At 41.5% G+C, this 25,192-nt stretch overlaps 1 protein-coding gene across 3 annotated transcripts in view; it reads right to left on the bottom strand.

Moving 5' to 3' along the window:
• Positions 1-483: 483 nt before the first annotated feature.
• The window catches only part of MSH2 (mutS homolog 2), a 99,917-nt gene continuing 75,208 nt past the window's right edge, over positions 484-25,192 (bottom strand). Inside the window, exons 11-17 of one of the 3 annotated variants that reach the window (XR_014710886.1) lie at positions 22,406-22,503; positions 19,610-19,855; positions 17,257-17,461; positions 16,671-16,918; positions 13,128-13,300; positions 1,859-4,726; positions 484-1,407 (exon numbers count right to left, since the gene is read on the bottom strand). Coding sequence is in view for 1 of the 3 variants with exons in the window: in XM_084623544.1 (XP_084479670.1) it covers positions 4,556-4,726; positions 13,128-13,300; positions 16,671-16,918; positions 17,257-17,461; positions 19,610-19,855; positions 22,406-22,503 (1,141 nt within the window). In the remaining 2 variants the exon portion in view is untranslated. Of the gene's footprint in view, positions 4,727-13,127; positions 13,301-16,670; positions 16,919-17,256; positions 17,462-19,609; positions 19,856-22,405; positions 22,504-25,192 lie in introns of all 3 variants that reach the window. The other 2 variants (XR_014710887.1, XM_084623544.1) reach the window with 2 other exon arrangements.

Genomic DNA, 25,192 nt, shown 5'->3' with positions numbered 1-25,192 from the left:
AAATTGTTTGTTTAAAACTGTGTATGTATATATACACATGTATCTGGCAAAAAAAAAATTCACTGGAACCTCCCTCCCCCCATTTACATTCTTATGGGAAAATTGGATTTGCTTAACATCATTTCACTTAAAGTAGCATTTTTCAGGAACATAACTTCAATCTCAGGCGAGGAGTTACTGTATTACATGAGCAGTGTTACCCTATGCTGAAGACGCCCTGTTCATATGTCCTCTCAAGCAGCTGGCCCCTGACTAGTTTGTGGTGGTAAAAGCAGACTTTTTAGGTCACACTGGTGTCCCAATTCAATTGTCAAGCCAAAGCTATAATATAGAGTGCAATTATTTACTGTGATTTTCTTGTGCACACTATCTACTGTATCTTTTTATCTCCCTAGATGTTTTGACCAAGTGTGATTGGTGGTCTAAATCTTCTCATACACGTACTCAGGGGGTGAATTACTGAATAAAGAAAGAGCTCATTAACACTGTTTGAGAATATTTAAACAGCATAAAAATGTCATTAGTTTCACAAGTTGATGACAGTGCATTCAATTATATTCAATGGACAAGGAGTTAAATTACACATTTAGCTAGGATATTTGTACTCCATCTTAAATTCCATAAACATTTAAGTTACAACATACAACAAAAATCAGATTTTAAAGTCATTTATCAGTTGTTAGAGGTGAACATGCAGTTGCAACTGGACATTCAGATCAGTGTTATTCTATACATATTAGTCTTAAATAGCTTAAAGGCAAACACTACAGCTAGGTTACTGGTCACATGAGAACTGGAGTTTCAGAACTGATAGGCTGATTTTATTTTAATTCATTAACTTGTTTATCTGATCACTGAATTCTCCCTACCATTGTATCAGATTGTTCTAGCTCTTTTCAGTTGTCTTAAGCTACGTCTCATTTGCCTATGAATGCAATAGAAAAATAAAACAAGTATTTCATATGTATACTGAATAGATGTTGCACTCATGCACATACACTACACTGCTCTTCCATTCTATTTTGTGAACAGATGCTAAAGTAATCAGGGAGAAAATGGCATTTTCCAAAGAAATGAATTTTAGTAGTGTTTGGTAATATGACCTTTCCTTTTACCGAAAGCTATTTCTTCCTCAACAGCCTTCTAAATGAAAAGCAACTGCACAGATTACAAACTGATACTGAATATGCAGAAGGTATTCAGTGCCAAGCTTTTTGAGAACACTGGTGTGAATGAGCAAAAAAGAAAATTACATCTTGACTCAAGACTGACAGGACGTGGCCTCAAGCTTTCTTGATAATGGCACAATTTAGTTCTGAAGCTTTGATCATCTTTGCATTCTTGACACAGTTCCTGTTTCATTTAAGATGTGTTCCTGGCACAGTTCTTGTCATTACGGACATGTTTCTGAAAAAAAAGAAGCTAGATTTAATTCAGTGATGCTCAGACCTCAGTGGTTCAGGAACCAGGTTAGCAATAAACATTTCACACTACTGTGGCTCTTTTGAGAGTATTCATTGTTTCATTTACTATTTATATTTACTATTAACCAATTGTCGTTAATAAAATACTTGGTCAGTCATATATATTCATTCTCATAGCAAAAGGACAAGTATTTTATTAACAACAATTCGTTAACATAGTAAAAGCTCAGGATAACTTAAATTGGTTAATAATTAAGTCACACACTGTTTTAGTAAATGCTGCAATGAGCCGCAGGAGATACATTAAAGAGCCACTTGCAGCTCTTGAGCCTCAGTCGGAGGGTCACTGATTTAAATTAAAACAAATGGCACCCTTTTCCCCTTCAGAGGAACAACCCGCATGATGGGAGGAAACTTTGCAAAGTTCAACTCACAATTTCCTACTCACAGGTCTGTTGGAGGGTTCCTCCATCCTGCAGAAGCATTCAGGGATTTCCCCACCTTTAATCCACAGGTTGCAATGGAGCATCCGCAGAAGTGGCCCATGCTCTTGAGTATAATTCCTGATCTTGACACAGACCTCCTGACTATACTTCTCTTTCTCATAACTTTGGACAGCATTGGCTCCAGAAGGAGCTGTCCTCTGGGGGTTCCCTTGGCACAGCTGCTGCTGGTGCCCCTCAAAGCGGATGTTTCAAGTGCACACAGAAAAGCAGTGTACATTAATACAGCCTCAAGTTGTATTTGCTTACACCTTCCTTTCTTGTGGGATTTGGAGGGCAGAATATGGGAGGAACCAAGATGGTTCTTGTACCCTGCCCACTAGATTCCAAGATGAAATCCTGTGGAGTGCCCATGTAACACAACGGTGGAGCTGAGCAGGCATGCTGCAGAAGTAAAACTCCTCTTTCATGGTTGAGGAGGAAAGCATGCATAGATTAACAGTCACAAGGACCATAAACAGCATGACAACATTTTCACTAAGAGATTGACTCAAGCATGTAATCTTCACATAAGCAAATATACTAGTAACTCATTTCCCTAGGCTTGTAATAGGTGTATGTCACTTACAGTCTTCAAAGGACTGCTAGCTTTCTTTAGATATAGTGAAACAGGTTGATCTAATTCAAACCCTGTGACTTCCCATGAATTTCTATAGTAATTTAAATAGATTCCCAAGTATCTATAAGAATGTTTGTGTATTAAGAAAATTGACTTGTATTGCAGTACTCTGCACTGCTTTATACAATTCTATTCTGACTGACAATCTAGTTACTTTACAGACACTATATAATACTGTATATAAGTACTATACTTAAGATATTTTTTCTTACAATGTTTAATAGGAACAAAGTATACTGCATTCTAAATTAAAACAAAAATAAGGTATTGTGGCAGAGTCCAATGTACATAAAATCTCTGCATCGAATTAACATTTTCCTACATCTGCTAGGGTATAATATGCTTATTTTCCACCTTCTACTGAATTAAAAGTAAAAATGATCAACTTCTCAAGTTTAGTATAACCCTTTTAGAAACAAACATTGCAGTAATAAAATTATATGTACTGTACTCCAACAAGTGTATAGCTCAGACACACACAATTAGTTTTTCAACAGCACGCTTCTATCAACATCCTTAACACATATTCTGGTTTAATCTCTGCTAGAGCATATATCAAAGAGTCATGTCTGTCACCTTCAGCATATATATCTTATAATCCCAAAGCCAGACATTTTTTTTTTAAATAAAGCTTGTCAGACTGCCAGTTTTAGATATAAAGCAACAAATATCTGGGAACTGGGGTTATTTAGTCTGCAGAAGAGAAGAGTAAGGGGGAATTTCATAGCAGCCTTTGATTACCTGAAGGGAGGGGTCTAAAGAGGATGCAACTTGGCTTTTCTCAGTGGTGGCACGTGACAGAACAAGGAGCAGTGGTCTCAAATTGCAGTGGGGGAGGCCTAGGTTGGATATTAGGAAACACTATTTCACTAGGAGGGTGGTGAAGCACTGGAATGGGTTACCTAGGGAGATGATGGAATCTCCATCCTTAGAGGTTTTTAAGGCCCTGGCTGGGATGATCTAGTTGGCGTTGGTCCTGTTTTGAGTAGGGATTGGACAAGATGACCTACTGAGGTCTCTTCCAACCCTAATATTCTATGATATAGCCAACAAGCAAGGTCTTAAGAGTTAGGCAAGTGGTGCAGGCAAACTTGTACCTTGATGTGCTTCAGGGCTTGCCAACACAGGGAGATTACGGCACTCTGAATTGAAGCACACTAGCTGATACACAGTATGTAAGAGGCAGTAATAGCATATGCACAGGACAGTTGTGTCCTCTTTCAATTCAAATAATTGCATACATAAGACAGGGCCCCCCCATGAAGCATGTTAAGTAGATCAGGTAAAATGAATTTGCTTTCTCCCTTCTGGGGACTTGGGCTTATTTAACTCTCAAAAGAAAGTAAATTGGTGGCATCATCCTAGTTCCTGTTTGTTCACATTACAACCCACCACATGACTGGCAGTCTCTGTACAATGAAGAGTTAGCACCGGAATGGAAAGTGCACTAGCCTGTACTACATCTGGCTCAAGCGAGCATAAACAATCCCTTGCATTTAAAGAGAGTATAGTCAGAACCAGTTAAATGTTTAATCATTAGCTAAGATTCCTTATCAAATGTTTTTCTAAAAGACATCACTAATACAGCCCTGTTAAAACTGCAATTATCCCGGGTACTCTTTTGGACCAGTGAGTAAAGCATCAGTGATGACAATGAAAAATAACCGCAGTGGAGGGCAGCTGTAGATTTTGCACTAGAACTGACCGTTTTCTTAACTAACACAGCATGGTAAAAGTTACATGTAGTTTGACTTTCTGGAAAAAAAAATCTACGGCTTTCTTTTATTCACACTTCCCTGATATTCGAGAAATGGATTTTATTGAAAATAGCAGTAACTAAACTATTACGCAGGTACAATAGGTACTCATTTTAAAAAGTAATTACAAGTCAAGAGAAAGTGTTGCTTCAGTAGTGAGTACAAAACCTCACAAAGCATAAAACATACAAGACAAGAAAATGATAGCTCTTGTGACTTGAAACAATTCAAGTAGTGTCATTTTAGCTTTTTTCATGGAGTAACTTTTGTTCGGGAAACAATTTCATTCACAAAACCGTTGTTCTTTGCCAACACTTCAGCTTTCAATTGTTTCAGTTTGGTTCTGATGTCTTCCTCTGACATGTCTCTCAAGGGCAATGCTTTCACTTTACAAAGGAATTCCTGAATTATTTTTTCACCTTCCTGAAAGAAAAATGAAAGCGTATTTCACCTTTAAGATCATTCTCTCCCCAATCCCACCAAGGAAGCATCAAGAACAGAATTTCATTAAGTGTCAGAAGTTTTCCTGAAGTAAAGGATTTAGTAGAGTAATTAGTAGAGCAATTAGTAGCAGAGCAATAAGAGTGCTTTCACCTTCTGAACGATGGGTAGAAATCTTTTGTTGACAAACAAAAATGGTTAGAGGTTAGTAACTGTCCATGTAAAGACCTGTAGATTTAAAAACCTGCTAGTTTGAAAGGCTGGATCTACTGTGTGTGTTTCATATTTAAATCCCAGTCCATAGTTTAGCTCTAGAGCTGTGCATTAGATGAACATAGAGACTATTCCAATATATTTGATCGGCAACAGCTGGAATACCTATACAGCTATTATGAAGCTAAACTGCAAATAGAAACATGTTTTTAAAAACAAAGGAAAGGACAAGTTGTTACCAAGCAACCAGAGACTGGCAGTCACCAAGGGGAACACATGAAAATAGAAAAGCTTTATGCATTTGACTTTAAGGAAACCAATGAGCAGAACTTTTTTAAATTGAAGTGGCGTGCAATAAAACCAAACATTAAGAGCACCAAATTTTTTACTAGTATTCAATATCCCTGTGTTGGTAACATAATATGTCAAGAGTACAAGATTCTGCATAAGCCTCTATTGCACTGTGCGACTCCAATGCAATAACCTGCTTAATCCCATGGCTCCTATAATTGTGATTTCCTAGCATGAAGTGCTTATGCAAAGCACATCCAGTGGGGAACCTTCATCAGTCTAAAGGACTTGCAGATATTATAGCATGTGTCTGCCTCTAGAAGTGATGTTAATGCATCTGGTAAATTAACACAGACAAAACAGCTGAAACTATGCAGTACTACTGCGTCTCTTTCTGAAGTGACACTGTATGGTATAACCTTAAGAGTATTTTTAAAAAACACCTAAGAATGAAACATTTCCCCCTACTTTGAGAGGTTTGCTACAGTCGGTTATAGCAATTTAATTTACATCCAATTAAGAGATGACATCATTTGAACTCAGACAAACAATTTTGCAGATTATTTTACCCTGACCTTGATTAAGATGCAACAAAAGAACAGTTACTGGTAAAAAGTAACCTAAGTTGAGTAGACTACAGATTACATACTCTTGAGATGTGTATGTACGTACTCTGGAAACCCCCCTGGAATCCTACTGGGCCACGACCACAGGGCTGTGTGTATGCTCCCTCACAGGGAGCAACATTCAGACTTCGGAGTACAGTACTGTATGGAACTGTTGCCCCAACCATCCCTCAGATCCTTCCACTTCCTCAGGACTCCATAACAAGACCATGCATTTATTAGGATTTATAAAAAGATTTATAGGAAGGAATGTGGGTTTGGACTAAGTCTATCTGAAGAACTACAGCTACTGGCTAAGTTCCCTCTAAGCTGCGCAGCCGCGCGCAGCTGCCTATTAAGCCCTGTGCAGGAGCTCACGGCTGCAGCAGGGAGAAGAGCCCCTCCCCGCCAGCCCCACTGCAGACCTGCCCCGGTCTTTCCATGTCTGGGGGAGAGGAGCCCCTCCCTGGGCCCAGCCCAGCCCCGCTGGAGCTGCCACGGCTGGGGAGAGGCGCCTCTCCCTGGCCTCGAGACGCTGTGATGAGATAGGGCTGAGGGGAGTCCTGTCTCCCCACTGCAACCCTGGAGCAGCCTGCACCCTAAACCCCTCATCCCTGGCCCCACCCCAGTTTTCACTCCTAGATGGAGCCCTCACCCCCTGCACCCAGACCTGAGCCCCCTCCCACACCACAAACCCTTCATCCCCAACCCCACCCCAGAGCCTGCACCCCCAGCCAGAGCCCTCATCCCCCCACACCCCAACCCTCTGTCCCAGCCCTGAGACCCTTCCCACACTCCGAACCCCTCAGCCCCATCCCCACCACATGAATTTTGTTATGTGCACCAATATAAGGAGATGGTTTCCTCAGATTCATCTCCATATGTCACAAACCTAGGAGACCTAGGTTAGATTTACATGCACCAATGTAACTAGGATAAGGTGGATCCATTACTGGCACCCTTGGTGAAAAGGCAATATGGGATCATTATTGGCACAAGGACTCCCAGAATGGCAGAGAAGCCAACTAGAGACTGTTTATAAGAAAGCCTCCTGTTGCCTATTACTAGGAGGCATTCTGGGGAATGAAACCTTGCTTAAGCCTATTAGAGGGGGGAAAGGAAGAACAAAGATTAAGAAGAACAATTTTAATTGGCAGCTCATTTCCATGATCAATGGCAGCATCTAGTACTGAATGATCAATTGGTGCTGACAAAGGCAACAGACCACTGGAACCATGGCAGTGTCTGAATCAGCTTCCCTTGATATCTGAGATTGCTCTCAGATCAGCACCACCTCAACCTCCTCCCAGAGTCTGGGTAAGACCAAGAGGGAACACTCATGCCTTTTCTTCATCTGATGAGGAAGAGGAAAAATCTCAGCCCAAATTCTCTTACGGTCTTTGAACCTAAAGACTGCTTCAGAACATCTATAAAACACTGAAGTTCCAGAGTCCAAATAGCTAAGTCTTTAAGCAGATTAACCAGTAGTGCTCTCACCAACAACAATAAGTTTACTCAAAGAACAAGAGTCTAAATGGGTATATGCTACACACCTCCCCAGGGAAAAAAACAGTTACTCACCTTTCCTAACTGTTGTTCTTCAAGATACGTTGCTCATGTTCATTCCGTTGTAGGTGTGTGCGCTCCCCACATGTGCTGGTGCTGGAAGTTTTTCCCTCAGTGGTATCTGTAGGGGACCAGCTCTGGCACCCTCTGAAGTTGCACGCTTATGCACCAGTATAAGGGGCGCCACCCCTCCCCCCTCTTCAGTTCCTTCTTGCTGGAACTCCAACAGAGAGGAAGGAGGGTAGGTATTAGAATGGACTTGAGCAACGCATCTTGAACAGTTACGAAAGTTGAATAGCCATATTTTTCTTCGGGTGCTTGCTCATGTCCATACCATTGTAGGTGACTCCCAAGCAGTACCTCCAGAAGGGGATAGCAGTTCATGGACGTGTCAATTGCAACACAGCTCTGCCAAAGCCAGCATCGTCTCTGGCTTGGTGGGTAATGGCACAGTGCATCGTGAAGGTGTGTACTGACGACCGCGTTGCAGCTCTGCAGATGCCCTGGATAGGGATATATGCCAGGAAAGTGGCCTGCGATGCCTGAGCTCTTGTTGAATGAGCCATCACTATCGGTGCAGGCACAGCCTGTGCTATCTCGAAGCAAGTACAGATGCAGGCAGTGATTCAGGTTGAAACCCTCTGAGAAGACACCAGGAGGCCCTTCATCCTGTCAGTCAGCACAATGAAGAGCTGAGTGGATCTGCGGAAGGACTTGGTGCATTCCAGGTAGAAAAGCCAGGGTACGCCTGACATCTAGGGTATGCAGACGCCTCTCTTCGTTGGATGTGTGAGGCTTTGGACAGAACACTGGGACAAAGATATCCTGGTTAACATGGAATTGTGACACTACCTTTAGCAGGAAGGCTGGATGGGGACGCAGTTGTACCTTGCAGAGTACTGTATATGGGAGCTCCGATGTAAGAGCTTTAATCTCAGAGACTCACCTCGCCAATAGAATGTGACCTTCCATGACAGGTGCAAAAGAGAGCAGGAAGCCAGAGGCTCAATGGGAGGGCTAGTGAGCTTGGAGAGGACCAGGCTGAGATCCCATTGGGAAACCAGATTCCAGACTGGTGGGAAAAGTCTTGCAAGGCCTTTCAGGAATCTGATCATCATCTTGTGTGAGAATACTGATCTACCCTGGATGTGAGGGTGGAAGGCCAATGTGCCAAGTGCACCTTGATGGATAAAAAGGTGAGGCCCTGGTGCTTTAAGTGAAGGGGGTAATTCAGGATGGATTGTAGAGATGATTGGACCAGAGAGATATTCTGGTCTGACACCCAACAGGAGAAACACTTCCACTTCACCAGGTAAGTTGCTCTGGTGGAGGGTCTTCTGCTTTCCAAGAGAACTTGCTGGACCTGACTACAGCAAGCTTGTTCCTCAAGATTTAGCCACACAGCATCCATGCTATGAGGTGGGGAGAGGCAAGGTTTGGGTGCAGTAACCATCTGCAATCCTGAAAGAGCAGGTCCTGGACAGTTGGGAAGAGTTCATGGGGCTGCTACCGCTAGGTCCATGAGTGTGCCGAACCAACGTGGCAAGGTCAAGCCGGGGCGATCATAATGATTCACACTTTGTCCCTATCGATCTTCAAGTCGCCCTGGGGCACACCCTCAAAAGGCCTGCTTGCTATCCAGCTAGTGGTGGGTAGAACCCGACTGAGCAGAGGTGGTCGGCAGTTGGCCCTGACAGTGCTTATAGCCATTACCCTTCTTGTGGTAGGGCTCCGACCTGCACTTGCTCCCGAATCTCTGGGTCTGCTGTGGTCTGAACCACATCCTTGCAGGCGTGGGCGTGCAAAGACCCAGGGAGCACAGTGTAGCGCTGAAATCTTTTAGACCGTGCAATCTGTTGTCTGTTTGGTCTGACAACAGCACCAGGCCATCGTAGGGGAGGTCCTGGATTGACTACTGAACCTCCACCAAGAGCCTGGGTAACTGTAGCTAAGACGCCTTTCTCTTGGCCATGGCCAAAACCATGTCCTGGCTGCACAGTCTGCCATGTCTGAGGCTGCTTGGAGGGCAGCCCTCACCACTGTCTTGCCCTCCTCGAGAATGGCCAGGATCTCCTGCTTCCAGCCCTTTGGCAATGAGTCCACAAACTTGGCCATGGATTGCCAAATGTTATAATCATATCTTCCAAGCAAGGCTTGGCGGTTGGCCACTTGCAATTGGAGGCTGGTAGTTGAATAAACCTTTCTGCCCAACAAATCGAGCCTCTTTGCATCTTTGTTCTTAGGGGTTGAACTGGGTTGCCTCTGCCTTCATGCTCATTGGCAGTGCATGTGACCAACGAGCTCAGGGAGGGTGGGTGTAAAGGTATTGGAAGCCTTTAACCAGGACATATTTTCTCCCCATGTGCTTGGAGATGGGGCGCAGGAAGGAGGGAGTTTGCCACAAAGCCTTGATTAACTTTACCACAACCTCGGGGATGGGCAGGGCCACATTAAAAGGGACTGCTGTGCTCAATGTGTCAAATAGGGTGTCGGAGGGTTCTGACAATACCTTGGCATCCAGCCTTAGATTCGCTGCCACTCTTAAGTAGCTCGTGGTGAACTTTGACACCCTCCTGGAGAACCACGTGGGAGGGCCCCACCACTGCCTCATCAGGTGAAGAGGATAAGGAGGCGGGCACAGGGGAGTCGACCACCTCCATTTCCCCTGCTGGGGGAGCCTCGGCCAAGGCTGGCTGGCCCTGGGCACCCTGCTCCAACTCCTCTTTTGAGTCTGGGGGTGAACGGGAGACTGTCACCGATTGCTTCTCAGATGTCCCTGAGACCGACTGCTGCACATGCTCTGATATCTGAGGGAACCCCCACGGATTTCAGAACTGCCACAGAGCCAGCCACTGGCCCTGAGGCCACACTTTTACTGGCAGTCCCGGGGGAAATCCCAATGCCATTGGTGGGTGATGTGGGCCTGGGCACACTGTGACCTCCTTGCCTTCCAAGTCTGAGGAGGAAGAGACTCGTCCCGAGGACCAGAGTGGTACCGCTGCCGCCTCCTTGCCCTTTCCATGCTGGCTGTCTCCGTGCTCTTCCCTTGGGGATTGGTGCTGGGATGTCAGAGCTCGGTGCCATGCCTCTGGTGATGGTGCTCGGCGGATCAGGGATGGTAGCTCGGTGATTGATGCCTCACTCTGGGAACGGCGCCATGGCTCCGGTGACTGGGTATGTGAAGATCTTTGTCTTGATTCCAGAGACCAGTGTCAGGCCTCTGGAGATGCGTACCATCGATCCGGAGACCGGTGGCGTGACTCTGGGGACCAGCATCGAGACTCAGGGGATCGGTGCCGCGAGTCTGGAGAATGACGCGGATGCTCAGGAGACCTGTGCTGGGTCTCTGGGGACTGGCAGCACGCCTCAGGAGGTCTGCGACAGATAGCTGGTGATCAACAGTGGTATTACGGAGAGCAGTGCCGGGAGCTCTGGCAGGCCAGCCAGCTTGTGTTGGAGGGACGATAGCGCAGTTCTGGAGACTGCTGGAGGAATGCCGCCTACAATGGTGCTGGGGAGCGGTGCTGCGGACATGGGGATTGTTGCAAGGGCCACAGGGCTTGCCTCTCAAGCAGGCAACTTCTCTCGCAGGTGTTGGTGGCACCAAAAGGGACAATATGTCCTTAAGCAGCTTGAAAGGCTCCAGCGTGGACGACACTGCCAGGTGCTGGGTGCCTCTTCCACTTCCCGGGGTGGCGGGCGGGCACCAGAGGGGGCTCGACAGATCAGATGGTGATGCTGAAACCTGGCTGTGCTCCGGCGGGGATGAGCTGCCCCACGTGGGTCATTGCTCGGCTCCAGCTTTCTCCTTTATGGGACATGGGAGGCCGCTCTCTCCCAGTGTGTTTCTTCTGCTTCTTAGCAAGCACTGGTGATGGGGACAGTGGGGTGCTCCCCACTGATGCAGAGGTGCTTGGAGCAGAGTCCAGTCTGGCCAGCTTGGAGGCCGGTGTGAGGGCCCACTCCATAAGGAGCACTCGAAGCCGAATGTCCCGCTCCTTTTTGGTTCGTGGCTTAAAATTTTTACAAATGCGACACTTGTCACTTATGTAGGTTTCCCCCAAGCACTTCAGACAGCTTTGGTGAGGATCGCAGATGGTCACAGGTTTTATTAATGCTCACCATGCTTGAAGCCCGGAGACTGGGGCATGCCCCATCTCTGGGCTAAGTCCCATTGGGGACTAACTTTTTCTATACTTACATTAAGGGAACTAATAAGAACTACACTGGAAACTACTCTCAACAACTATATATAGCAAAAAATACTAGAAAGCACACTGGAATAGTCAAAAACTTGCTGAGGCAAGGGGACGTTGCAGCACCGTCACTGGCGGTAAGAAGGAACTGAAGGGGGCGGGTTGGGGGGCAGCAGCATCCCTTATACAGGCGCATATGTCGTCCACTCCAAAGGATGCCAGAGCTAGTCCCCTATGGATACCACTGAGGGAAAATCTTCTGGCACCAGAGCATGTGGCGAGAACATACACCTCCAATGGAATGGACATGAACAAGCACTCAAAGAATGATGACTTTCATTTTGCATAGCACACACCTGGTATGCTAATCTTTGACATTAATGTTAAAAAAATTTAGTGTCTGTACATCTGGGTATAAGTGCTTAGATTATCCACACATACAAAGTTTGTTTTAAAAGTCATAAGATACATATAGATAAGATACATATATAGTGCATAATCAGCAATAACCCACATTTAGGTGAATTTTAACAATACAGTTTAGATATTGTACCCCAGTATTCAGATTCTATCACTCATGAAAAGTTGTCGAGAGTTTTCATTGTGGAAAGCAATATATATTAATGAGTGAAGATTGTGAATTTAGGGTACATTGTCTATTTAGAAAATACAATCCACGAAGGAAGTATTTCAGTTACTTTCCCAACTGTGCTTCTCATCAGAACTCCAGCTTATCCCTCCTGGTATTGCTGATGTCCTGTGATATGTTCATGTAGATGTCCCTCGACCACCTTATGGCATCTAACACCATGAGTTGCCACATCAGCCAAGCATAGCGCTGACCGATTCCACATTCTCTGAATACTTAGAAAACAATATGAACCTAACTTTTTACTGGCATCAGCTATACTGAACAGGCCTGTCTGAGGTTGAAGAAATTAGTACAGATGAACCCTCACGTAACAGGACAAAGACAGTGCGTCAACTGCAGAGCCATGCAAACTACAAACCTAACAAATGCAAGAGCTATTAATTGACATATAAACTAAATTACAACCAAAGGCGCACACAAAGCCCCCCACCCCCAAAAAACAAACCAATTCTGGCCTCCAGCCCATGGGAGAAAGAAAAAACTGAAGGATAGTTGGAGCCATGGTCCCATATATGCCTTCAGTCCCCTACTGTTCTGCTCAGCGAGAAGACATGCATGCAACTCCACCCACTGCTTTCTAAAGGCTTCATGTATCTCCCTGGAGGGGAGCTGTAAACTGACAACACTAGAGAAGATGACATTCTCAGAGTCTGACATTTTTCTAGCCCACTTAAACAGTGGCTAAATATAGCAAAATACAATTCTGCAACCTGTTTGTTCACAGAAAGGATGAAAGGCTTTTGCCAGTCACCATCTTTTTATTCAAAATCATGTATTGTTTGTGTATAACCATTATTCACTGAAAAAAGTTGTCAGTGTGACTAGCTGACACAGGTTTTATTTGGCCTATGTTAACAAACCTCTTTTTCTCTGTAGCATCTCTTAGCTGCTGGTTCTCCTTCAGATTCCTCAGGTTTTCCAATAGTTTGGAACTCCTCTAGCTCCAGAGCCTTCTCTTTTGCACTCTCTATTACATGCTTTGGAAAAGCAGCAAGCTCTGCTACATGTATTCCAAAACTCTGATCACAGACACCTGGAGAAAAATAAATAAAGTCAACTCTCAGGAAAAAGTATTTACAATGACTAACAAACAGATCATAAAAACAAGCCCTGCAATATTTCTCTTTTTGAGAAGGGAGTGATATGATTTAGGTCCTCCCAATATTTCTTGACTTACAACCACTTAGTTTATGTTTGATAACATCCTAGGAAATGTGTTATTTGCTTACATCCCTGCATAGAATAGTGCAAAGGAAGTAGATAACATTCCTTTAAGTTACAATAATGTTTGTCTTCAGTCTGTTAGTACTATTTGTAATTGCTTTAAAACATTTTTCTTTCCTCAATTTCACCCAAGCATTTTGGTATGGAGCTCTGCAGCATATGATTAGCTATGCCAAGATAGAAGTCCAAAAACACACACACAAAGCTATGAAGGAACTTGGAGGTTTATTTGTATACATTTTGATGGCTGGTACATCATGGCATATTCCTTTAATCTCAGACTTTAAGGCCCACAGGAACCATCATGATTATCTAGTCTGAGCCTCCTGCACATCGCAGACCATAGAACCTCATCCACTCACTCCTGTAGTAGGCCCCTAACCTCTTGCAGAGTTACTCACAGAATCATAGAATATCAGGGTTGGAAAGGACTTCAGGAGGTCATCCAGTCCAACCCCCTGCTCAAAGCAGGACCAACCCCTAATTTATGCCCCAGATCCCTAAATGGCCCCCTCAAGGATTGAACTCACAACCCTGGGTTTAGCAGGCCAATGCTCAAACCACTGAGCTATCCCTACCCCCTCAGGCCCTCAAAACTTGATTAAAAGACTTCAACTCAGAGACGCCACTATTCTAGTTCAAACCAACAAGTGATCCATGCCTCACATTGGTAAGGAAGACAAAAATCCTCCAGGGTCTCTGCAAATCTGACCTAGGAAAAAATTCTTTCCAAATATGGTGATCAGTTAGACTCTGAGTTTGTGGGTGAGACCCACCAGCCAGAGACCTAAGAAAGAATTCTCAGTAGTAACTCATGGCTTGTCTACACTGGCAATTTACAGTGCTGCAACTTTCTCGCTCAGGGGTGTGAAAAAACACCTCCGAGCGCAGGAAGTTTCAGCGCTGTAACGCGCCAGTGTAAATAATGCCCCTCGTAAACAGTGCGCCACAAAGCAGCACTTTAGCGTTGCTAGTGTAGACTAGCCCTCAGAGCCCTTCCCATCTTGTTGATAGCCAATTTATTTCCATTTGTTCTTGTGCCAAGATTGGCCGTTAATTTAAATAACTCCTCTCCCTACTTGGTGTTTTCTCTCTATACATACATCAGAGGGATAATCAGATCTCCCCTCAGCCTTTGTATTGTTAGGCTAATAAAGCCAAACTCCTTAAGTCTCCTCTTGTAAGTAGGGTTCTCAATTCCTCCAATCATCCTAGCAGCCCTTCTCTGAACTTGTTCCAGTTTGAATTAATCTTTTTTAAACAATGGAAAACACAACTGCACACATCATTGCACATGAGGTCTTATCAGTACCTTCTACAATGGTAATAACTCTTCCTTCTCTCTCAGGCGAAATACCTCGCCTGATGCATCCTAGGATTATATTAGCCTTTTTCACAGCTAAAAGAAAAAGAGTACTTGTGGCACCTTAGAGACTAACAAATTTATTTGAGCATAAGCTTTTGTAAGCTACAGCTCACTTCATTGGAAGCATTCAGTGGAAAATACAGTGGGGAGATTTATATACACAGAGAACATGAAACAATGGGTGTTATCATACACACTGTAAGGAGAGTGATCACTTAAGATGAGCTAATACCAGCAGGAGAGCGGGTGGGGGGGGGGGGAGAACATCTGACGTTCTTGTCAACTGCTGGAAATGGTCCACCTTGATTATCATTACAAAAGGTTTTACAGACTAACATGGCTGCTACTCTGAAACCAATTTTTCACAGCTGTGATTTACCAATACACCCAGGTCTTTCTTCTCCTGTGTCATTTCCAACTGATAAGTCTCTAGTTTATAGCAAAAATTCTTGTTGTTAGTCCTTAAGTGTATGACCTTGCACTCTGAACTATTAAATTTCATCCCATATCTTTTGCTCCAGTTTTCAAGGTCATCCAAATCTCCTTGGAGGATATTGTGGTCCTCCTCCGTATTGGCAATACCTTCCAACTCTGTGTCATGTGCAAATTTTATTAGCACATTCCTACTTCTTATGCTAAGATCGTAACTGAAAATATTAAAGAAGATTGGTGCCAAGACTGATCCTTGAGGAACTCCACTAGTAATCTCTCTTCAGCCTGGCAGTTCACCTTTCAGCATGGCCCATTTTAGTCTCCCCTTTAACCAGTTCCTTACTCCTCTTTTGATTCTCACATTCACTTTAATTATGGAACTATCAGATGCTTTACTGAAATCCAGGTAGATTCAATCTACTGCATTTCCTTTGTCTAGAAAATCAGTTATCTTCTCAAAGAAAGATCAGGTTGGTTGGGCACAATCTACTTTTAATAAAAAACATGTTGTATTTTACCTCAATTACTGTTTAGCTGTAGGTCTTCAATTATTTTTCTCTTTCAAAATTTGTTCTAAGGCCTTGCATACAATTGAGGTGAAACTTTCGGTCCTGTAGTTTCCTGAATTAATTTTTTTCTCCTGTCTTAAATATAGGTACTATATTTGCATTCTCCAGTGATACAGTACCTGAGTTTATGGATTCATTAAAAATCCTTGCTTTTGGGCTTGCAACTTCATTTGCCAGTTCCTTTTAAAAAGGGCAAAACCTTTTTCCTAGATATGAATTGTTGCAGAAATAAGTTAGCCAATATCTTCAGTGATTACGCCTCCACACATTGAACCATTTGTTAATTAAGATATATGTATCTGGAGCTTACGGTTTTATTTCTTTTTACTATCTTACTGAACTGTTCTGCTAAACTCTAAACACCTATCCTCCCCGTAGAAATAGGTTCCAATTGTTTGCTCTAAAACAAAATTATAAGGCATGAAATATGCCAGAGTAGTTATAGGTAGTATGTTAATTAGAAAAATGCAGAGCTGTGAAATTTGGGAAGGGTTTCTCCTTTTGATAATCCAATATTAAAAACAAGACAAAAAGCTTTAATCTGTGTTGTAGAACTATGTCTGGGGATCAAAACAACTCATTTCATTACAAAATATACTGATTTTCATCTGTATTCACCCAGAGATGCAGCTCTCTGTAGGTATCCGATTTCAGAGAGAAATGGACCAAATCATTAGTGATGGCTAAGAACAGCTTGAGACCTAGTATCAGAATAGGAAAGGTAGTTTCAGGTCTTTTTGCAGGAAAGGCTCCCTCTTCTTCTCCCACGGCATCTGATAGTTTTATCTTGTTCACCATTTAAAAGATCTTACCTTTCTTGACACGATAAAGCATAGTCAGCATCTCATCAGTGGTTAGTGCTGTAACATGTAAATTATTCACAGTTGGCACTTGGTTAGCAAGTGCTGTCAGTTCATGAAAATGTGTGGCAAACATACAAAAGGCACAAATTTTGCTGGCGATATATTCTGAAATAGCCCATGCCAATCCAAATCCATCATATGTTGAAGTTCCTCTTCCCAACTCATCAATGATTATTAAGGAATTTTCAGATGCTGTCCTAAAAATAAAAACATTTTTTCAAAGTTTAGATAGTGTAAGTGCTCTGAAATTCAAAATTTAGTCTAATGCCACGTGCAAATAGCTAATTGTGTACACACACAGCAAAAGAAATGAGATTATGCAAGAGACATGTTTATCAGACTCATGACAATGTGTGAATGAAGATGAGCACTCATTAAGTATAACACTTAGGCTGTCCTTATCTAGGAGCACCAGTATCTATGGTGATAGATTAGATATTTTCTAAGTAATAGAAACAAAAATGGTACAATATAAAGAAATCCTTTGAAGTAGCCTCCTCCCGCTTTGATGAAACAACGCAGGTACAACTCTTACCGAAGAATTGAAGCAGTTTCTAACATTTCCGCCATGAAAGTTGAGACACCTTTCAACTGACTGTCTCCTGCTCCTACCCGAGCCAGAATACAATCCACAATAGTCACTTCTGCTGAGTCACATGGTACAAAGCACCCAATTTGGGCCATAAGAACTATCACTCCAGCCTGGCGAATGTATGTTGATTTCCCTCCCATGTTAGGGCCTAAGAAATGAATTTTGACAAGAAATTAATAAGTTAGCTTCCTCTCCTTGGTACATTATGTATAGCTTTAAGGGATTCTTCAGCTTAATGGGTCTGAAGCTAAATTTAATCTAAAACTGATATTTTAAAAACTTCTTCCTCCCTATATAACCAACAGCTGCAACAAGTAGCACAACTTCATGGATGGACTTGCTTGCAACTGCAAATACTTGACTGCAGTTCTTCCTAAAGAAGATTTTTTTTAACCCAACTTCTCAAAAATATGAGCAACAATCTGAAGCACACGTACATACCTGTAAACTAAAGCAAAGGTAGAAGGGTTTAATTTTATGCTCATCAGTCTTGATAGTGTTTCCTTTCAACAATGAATGCAGTCTGTTTTAAGTTACAAGATCAATTATTTCCTCCACAATCTGCTCCATATAAAACTATTTTAAAAAATGATTTATTAAACGAAGGAAACATCAACTGTAGTTAGTGAATTGGTGATTGTTTCTGGTCATCTAACTTGCTCCGGAGCTTTTGAAAATCCTACTCTACATCTATCTGCATCTTTAGGTGCCTATATACACACACACACCTTTGAAAATCTGGCTCCATGTCCCTCAAGTTTTCAGAATTAACAGACCTCATCCTCCCCCACCTAATTTTTATTAGTAGACTGGAAGAGGAAAACAGGCTCTCCTGATTTTTCAACATCCAGTCAGTTTCTCATCTTTGAATTAACTCCTCCAAATGAAGAAAAACATTCTCTGCGCCTGCTAGACAAACAAACCAAAATCTGAGGAGGGCTCATTGCTGCAGCACTTCTTTATGTGCGTGATTGTAAGAGATTATAGTAAGTTTAGGCCTTAACATCGGTTGTCAACTTCAAATTTAAACAGATTTTAAAAATAGAACTGTTTAATTTACATTCCCCCCCCCCACCCCCACCCATACACACTTTTTAAATCATCAATTTTTATCCACTCTGGTAACAGAAGAGTATGAAGGTATAGCAGATTATTCATATTAAAGATGAACTTTTACAGGAAATGTACATATATATACAGTGTAAATACTTTTTAGACAAACTACACATCTATACACTGTATAGAAACTACACTGTCTACTGGACATACTAAAATATATTGCTCCTGTAAAGCCTGCCTGTAAAGTAATCCACACTTACACTATTAATGTGACGTTTATACATCTCCACTGATAAGTCACATTAGCAACAACTTCTGAACAAGGACTGTAGACAAAATTTTCAAGTAGAATGACCTATCTAATTATCATAACAAGAATGGCAATATAATGCAATGAATTATGATGCATTTCAAGTTAGATCCTGGGATCTTTCAAGGCAGAAACCACTGTTTCCTCCATGTATGTACAGTGGCAATCATGCTGTTGGTGTTAAGAATGATTTCACCTTATAATTTGTTACCAAGAGTTTATTATATCACTAATTTATTAAGTCATACTACCTTTTAAAGTAGTCCACTGTACGTTAATTTAACAGAGAAATTTAACATTCCCTTAAGTGTTAACTTATAACTCTGACTCAAGCGTATGGCAACTCCACAGAAATCGTGAACACGTACACGGTCGTCTTTTAAAGTGCTATGGGATTTACTAATATTCTAATATTTATTTATAAATATCTTGTGTGACCTCTCTCTCCTCTACCCTAACAATCCTGTTTAAATGTTACCAGACCCCAAATGCCATGACCAGCATTCCCACAAGCGCACCTCTACTAAAATCATGCAGACTAGTCATTTTCAAGACTGCTGAGTCCGTGTGTATGAAGTACCCAGCACAGAAGGAAACATTTTATAAGTACATGATGGCCACTTTTTGTTCTAAAACACATGCTTATTAACCATAACCATCACAAAAATAAAGCAGTGCTGAAACTGGCCTATAAAAGCCAGTCTCATCTTTTTTTCAAAACCTACCCCAAATGCCAACACTGGTATAAGTAAATTACTAAATGGTCTCTTTCCCCACTCTTTCCCCCCCTCCCCCACCTATAAAGCACTGAATGGTTTTGACAGACTTATTTTTTAAAAACATCTTCCACAAGAAATACTGCAAAATTGACATTGCTTCTTGAGTTTAAATGAAAACTGAAAATATTGCATATAAATTAGTTTTTACCAGTAATAATATGGAACATCTGCTTGCCCTTCTCAAAGTTAACATCATTGGGGATGAATGCTATGTCATCTTGAACTTCAATGCAAGGGTGTCTGGAACCTTTCAACAGAATCCTTCCTTGTCCCTTTTCCAGAATGGCCGGACGTACGTATGGCACAGGTGCTCCATTTGATACATGAGCAAAACTGACGACAGCATCTAACTGAGCTATCACATCATTCATTGTCTGTATTGGCTCTACATATCCTGTTTTAAGAAAAGCAGAACAATTAATCTATAACTGTACTGAATTTATATTTATAGAAATAAAAAACAAGGGAACTTTTAACATAAATTTGAACTAAAATAGGGTAAGTTCTTTAGGGCAGGGACTGTCCCTCCTTTTGTGTTTGTGCAGCACACAACATTTTGTGGACACTATGAAAAACAAAAGACTGCAATTTACAATAAAGCTGCATAGAAAATCTCAAATCAGAGTTCAACTTATCTTTCACATACTTTCCACTCAATTACTATGATCTGGTCACAAAATCCATGTTTTTTTAATTAAATTTTGCTTTAAAGCAAATATGGAAACCAATAATGAAGACATTTTTGATAAATAACTCCATTCATTTTGCAGACCACCTATTGCAGATGATAGTGACAAATCTGAACTGAATGAATTGTATGTGATAATACAAATGCGTACTTGGCTGCTTAAGTGACAAATCACCACACACCATATTTGAAGCGAGAGTTAAGACGTCATGATGCGATTCCTCCACTTGGGCCACAAAGATAAGATGCTCTCAGTCTATAATAGGGAGGAGGCATGACCATTACTAATTGCCTCTTACTGGCATTAGAGAAGGGGGGAAGCTTATTTTAATATGGAAAAATAGATGGTCAGAATGACAATGTAGCTGGAAATATTTTCCTCCCACACAATCTCTGATGACCACTATTTGGATGTGTCGTGAAAACAAGGTCGAGTGAGAACACATACTGTGCAGTTATTTAAATTCTATAACCTGTGTTAATAGCATTAAATGTTTGTTGGGGGTGTTTATAGTGATTGAACTACAAACCTGTAATTACTTTAATATTTACAAGTGGTATAACATGTCAAAAGAAGTGACTAGTGCAGTGCAAAAAAATTTCATTCCAGAACATTCTACCAGGCAATCTTCACAGGGAAATTAGAACTCTCTCATTGGGTTTTAACTAGCTCCACTGACATCTCATTGAACAGCAGGGTACAGAACAGCATGAAGGCTTTTTTTTAAAAGATCACTTCCAATTAAGAATCGTATACCCAATCCAGACTGTAGAAAGTTTCTTTATTGTATTGCCTCCACTGAAGGAAGACAGAAAAATTATGTTTAAATATAGGATTATACATCTGTGGGCTTGTGTTAACACACCAGTGAAGTCTTCAAATGAGTCAAGAGAGACCTACTTTTATGTCTGCTGGATGTTTATTGTAGAAGATGCCATTTTTACAAACCTCCTAATTTGCTTTCACGCAGCTGCACCATGTATATTAAAGCAAAAGACATAACGAATAGCTACTGCATGATGCAAACTATGAAAATACGATCCAATCAAGCCAAACGAATGCTGGCTTTGCAATGTGTGAGTGAATTCTATACATAGTAGTGTATGCAAGCGGCCACTGCAACTGACTATAGTTAAGCAAATGAATACAACAGAAATTGAGAATAAAAGTTAAACAAGCTTTATGCAAAAAAATCATTATGGGGGATTTTGCTGCCTTTAACTCCAGATATAAGTAAACAAAATGTAATATAAAACTTCAGTGGAGAGCAAGAGATTCAGTCGTCTTCTAAACATTTTGTATTTCTTTAATTATGGTACCCAGATACAGAATAGGACCTACAGTTCCTATAATCCGGAACAGTTTATGTGGCAGAATGAGAAATCTTGAGTAATTTCCATTTCTGTTTCAGCATCATATCTGTGCTTAACTATCTATTCCCAAAATACATTTGCTGTGAGAGACAAGCTAAAGAAAGAAAAAACATTAGGACAAGGCTGCTGCAACAGACTGGTCTCAAGTACGTGACGGTTGCCACACACACACACACATGCACCTACTGTAGTTCTACAGAGAGTGTGAAACACACGTGGGTGCTGCAATGCTAATTGATTATTTATCCCTCTGCACCTAACATTTTTGCCTCCTATCAGCAGCTTTTTTCCTCGTTACTCATTCTCCCTTTTATGCACTTGCAAGTTTGCCAATTATTATTCAAAACCCACTGCAAAGCCAGTTCTTAGGAGCAGTGCTTCACATAAATAATTACCAGCATTTCTTTGATCGACTTAAAGCAGTCAAGAAAGTATTCATAAAGACACAGGACACTTATACTGTGTTGCTTTCTACAATTTTCTTTACTATTCTTTGGCTTAAAGATGCAGAACTGTCAGCTCTTTCCTTACTGGGCTAGTGGCTCATTTAAATAAAGCTTGCTTAGCAGCATTTTTTTCTTCCCCCCTAGATTTGGGATTTATGTCCACGAGCTTTTTAATTTGTCCCCTAAAGATTTAAGAATTGCTTTGCATGAAACTACGCTTCCAGGTAAGCTATAACTCTTCATCCAGGAGTGTTAAACATTTTGGCCACCTTAATAGGTGACCAATCCATTTTCAAACAATTTGGGAGTTAAAGGACTCGAGCTTGAAACCAACTGCAAACAATAGATCATTGTGTATACAGGAAAAAAAAGAAAGATTATAGTAAGTTCTCCAAACATTTCAGCTCATTTCATTTGTTAACAGAGCCCTATTTACCTGAAGCAATATTAATGATTTCTTTAACAATGGCTTCCTGAGCCTCTTCATACTCTTCTCTGCTTCTTACGTAGTCTTCATTGAAGGAGCTCAATTTACTGTGAACAAAATCACAATATTTCAAGTTGATGTTCTCTCAGTCTGTACTACCATTTGCTACAATACATCACTTTTTGTTTTTTCAGTTAATGGCAAGATATTGTCCTGGGTGTTCAACTTGGGGAGGACAATCCAAAAATCAAGATGCAGAACATCTAAGGTTATGTTGGTCTGAACAAATGGATCAGAGTTTAGACTACAGTCCAACAGAAGATCACTGCTGTGACCCTAAGCAGCAGTTTAATGTATCTGTACACTGCTATTTTTAAAATCTAGCAATGTACCTGTTTGCTATGTGTGTGTGTGATGAGAATGGATTTATTTTTTAAAAGGACAGAAGCAGAACTGAACTTTGGCTACTCTATAATGAACTGTGATGTGTGGAAGATCTGATGGGGGAAAACCTGACACTGAGCAAACTGATTTGTCCAAACACGTAGAGAGGTCCATATTAGAGCTATGCACAGTTGAAGAAAGCAATGTATACTATGAGAAGTCTACTTTTTTCATTCATAAAGTCTCAAGTAGCTACTGCACATTATGAACAATTCATAGTCTTCAGATAAGGTGGATTCAGATGGATGTGTGATGCTGGCAGATCAGGAGACAGCTCATTCCAAGGCCCCTAGGCTTCAATTGAACATTCACAAATGCATAGCTGAAAACCAGTCTGGCTCACCTGTATGTTAGCATTGTTACAACAGGTATTAGGTTTATGAAAACATGTTTAGTGTTAGACTTTATGAAATGCTTGTAAATTGATGCAGGCAGTAATCTCACATATCTGCATCCCATGTTATAAGGTAATATTTACGTGTTTGCTCTGAAACTGTAAACCCCCAGGGTCAAGAGAGAAGCACTAGCATGTGCTAAATACTAGTTCACCACAGGAAGTATTATTTCCTGTCCAACAAAAGAAGGCCCACAGACACCAGACAAATCATTGTGGAACATCAAAGGACAAGACTTCATTGATTGCTCCCCCCCACACGTATGAAGAGGAGATGTGCATGGGGACTTGTCAAATCAGCTTGAACTCTGCGGGAAGGGAATAAAAATCCCTGACAGGAACAAACCGCATCTCTTCACTGCCTGGACTTGGAAGGTGCAAGATTTCTAAGCATACACAAGGGATCCCCAGTGCTTGGCCTGGGTTAACCCTAAAGGACTTATAGAGCTTGCATATTGTAGCAGCTTCCAATACACACACAAATGAGTTAATCTTAGGTTCCAAAGGGTATGTTTACTTGCTCTAACCTTGTAAATAACTTATTTCTTTTTCTTCGCTAATACATTTTTAGTTAATTTATTATAGAATTAGCTACAATTGTCGTCCTTGGAGTAGGACCTAAAGTACAACTGACCTGGGCTAAGTGCCTGGTCCTTTGGGACTGAGAGTAACCTGAATATTTGATTTTTGATATAAGGGACCATCTATCACAACAGCAAGCTTATCTGGGAGGCAAGATAGACTGGAGTACCTAAGGGAACTGTCTGACTCCATGTTAAGGCTACCGCAGTGCCTGAGGAATTCACACTTGGTAATTCGTTGGTGAAATCTAAGTATAGAACTCTCAATCAATTTGGGATGTGTGCCCTCCTCCTCAACAGTCTGCCCTGAGGTTGGTGCTCATGCTCTGAGCCACTCCAAGCAGCTTCACAACATGATGTTCAAACAAATATATATCTACATACAACTCTAAGCTACCTTTTAATCTCCGCTCTCCAGGTTAGGTTCTATGGGGCCGTATAGGAAAGCACGCACTGCGACTATGCCTATTCTATGAATAGAGGAGATTCAGCTCCATGACTGTCACCTCAGTCTATCTGGGTGCCTTTATGCACAACAAAAATGTTACAAAAAAGTTCAGTTTTTCTAAGGGATTCTTTTCCCTTGTTAAATTTAGCATCTTCAATCGCTGATTAACAGTATTTAACATCAATTTTGGATTGTGAAGTGAAACAAGATTTAGAACAACTAAGAGCACAAAAGATAACTGCTTTACATTTTAGGGATGTTTTGAAGATCATTGTAATCTTTCAATCAAATTAATGTTTATTTCCTCATTCTTGTTTTGATCATCTACACAAATGTACAAAAACTAAGCCAGCATATTTGGAAAGGCCAAGATGCAAGAAAATTAATTAAGCAAAATACACTAGAGGACAGAAACGATTACCTCAAATAGCAGCATATAAAATTCAGGGATAACTAGAATTTGCTGTTTTCTACAACAGCCTGCAAGAATGCCTTCACTGCAGCTGTTACTATGGTCAATTGCAGCCAAATCATCCAAGAGAAATGGACTGAAATCAAAGCAGCAAAAATCTATAGCAGGATACAAGGGGAACGTGTGGTCGTGACAGCCATGCCTGCACCAGCATCCCTTCCCTCACGCCTATCTCAACAACATTTCAGTCTGTGAGCAGAATGATTACACAGAAGAGGGGGAAACCAAGCAATTCAATATGTAAATAGGCTACTCCTGGGGGCATTCTGCAACAAAAAATTAAAAATTCTGCAGATGTTGTCAAAATAACACTGCATAATCACACCAGTTTCAATTACTTTGGTAATTTATTTCAAAATACCTGTCGGCAAGTACGTCTATAACAATACAGACAGGCAAAAATTCCCCCAGGAGTAGAGAGTTAAAGAAACCCCTATGACAACCCAGTTCCTGTTTC

This window comes from Lepidochelys olivacea (assembly GCF_965140295.1).
Source record: "Lepidochelys olivacea isolate rLepOli2 genome assembly, chromosome: 3".
In the NCBI taxonomy this organism is placed as follows: Eukaryota; Metazoa; Chordata; order Testudines; family Cheloniidae; genus Lepidochelys; species Lepidochelys olivacea.
Note: the sequence above shows the minus strand (reverse complement) of the source record. Positions and strands in the feature narration are given on the sequence as shown.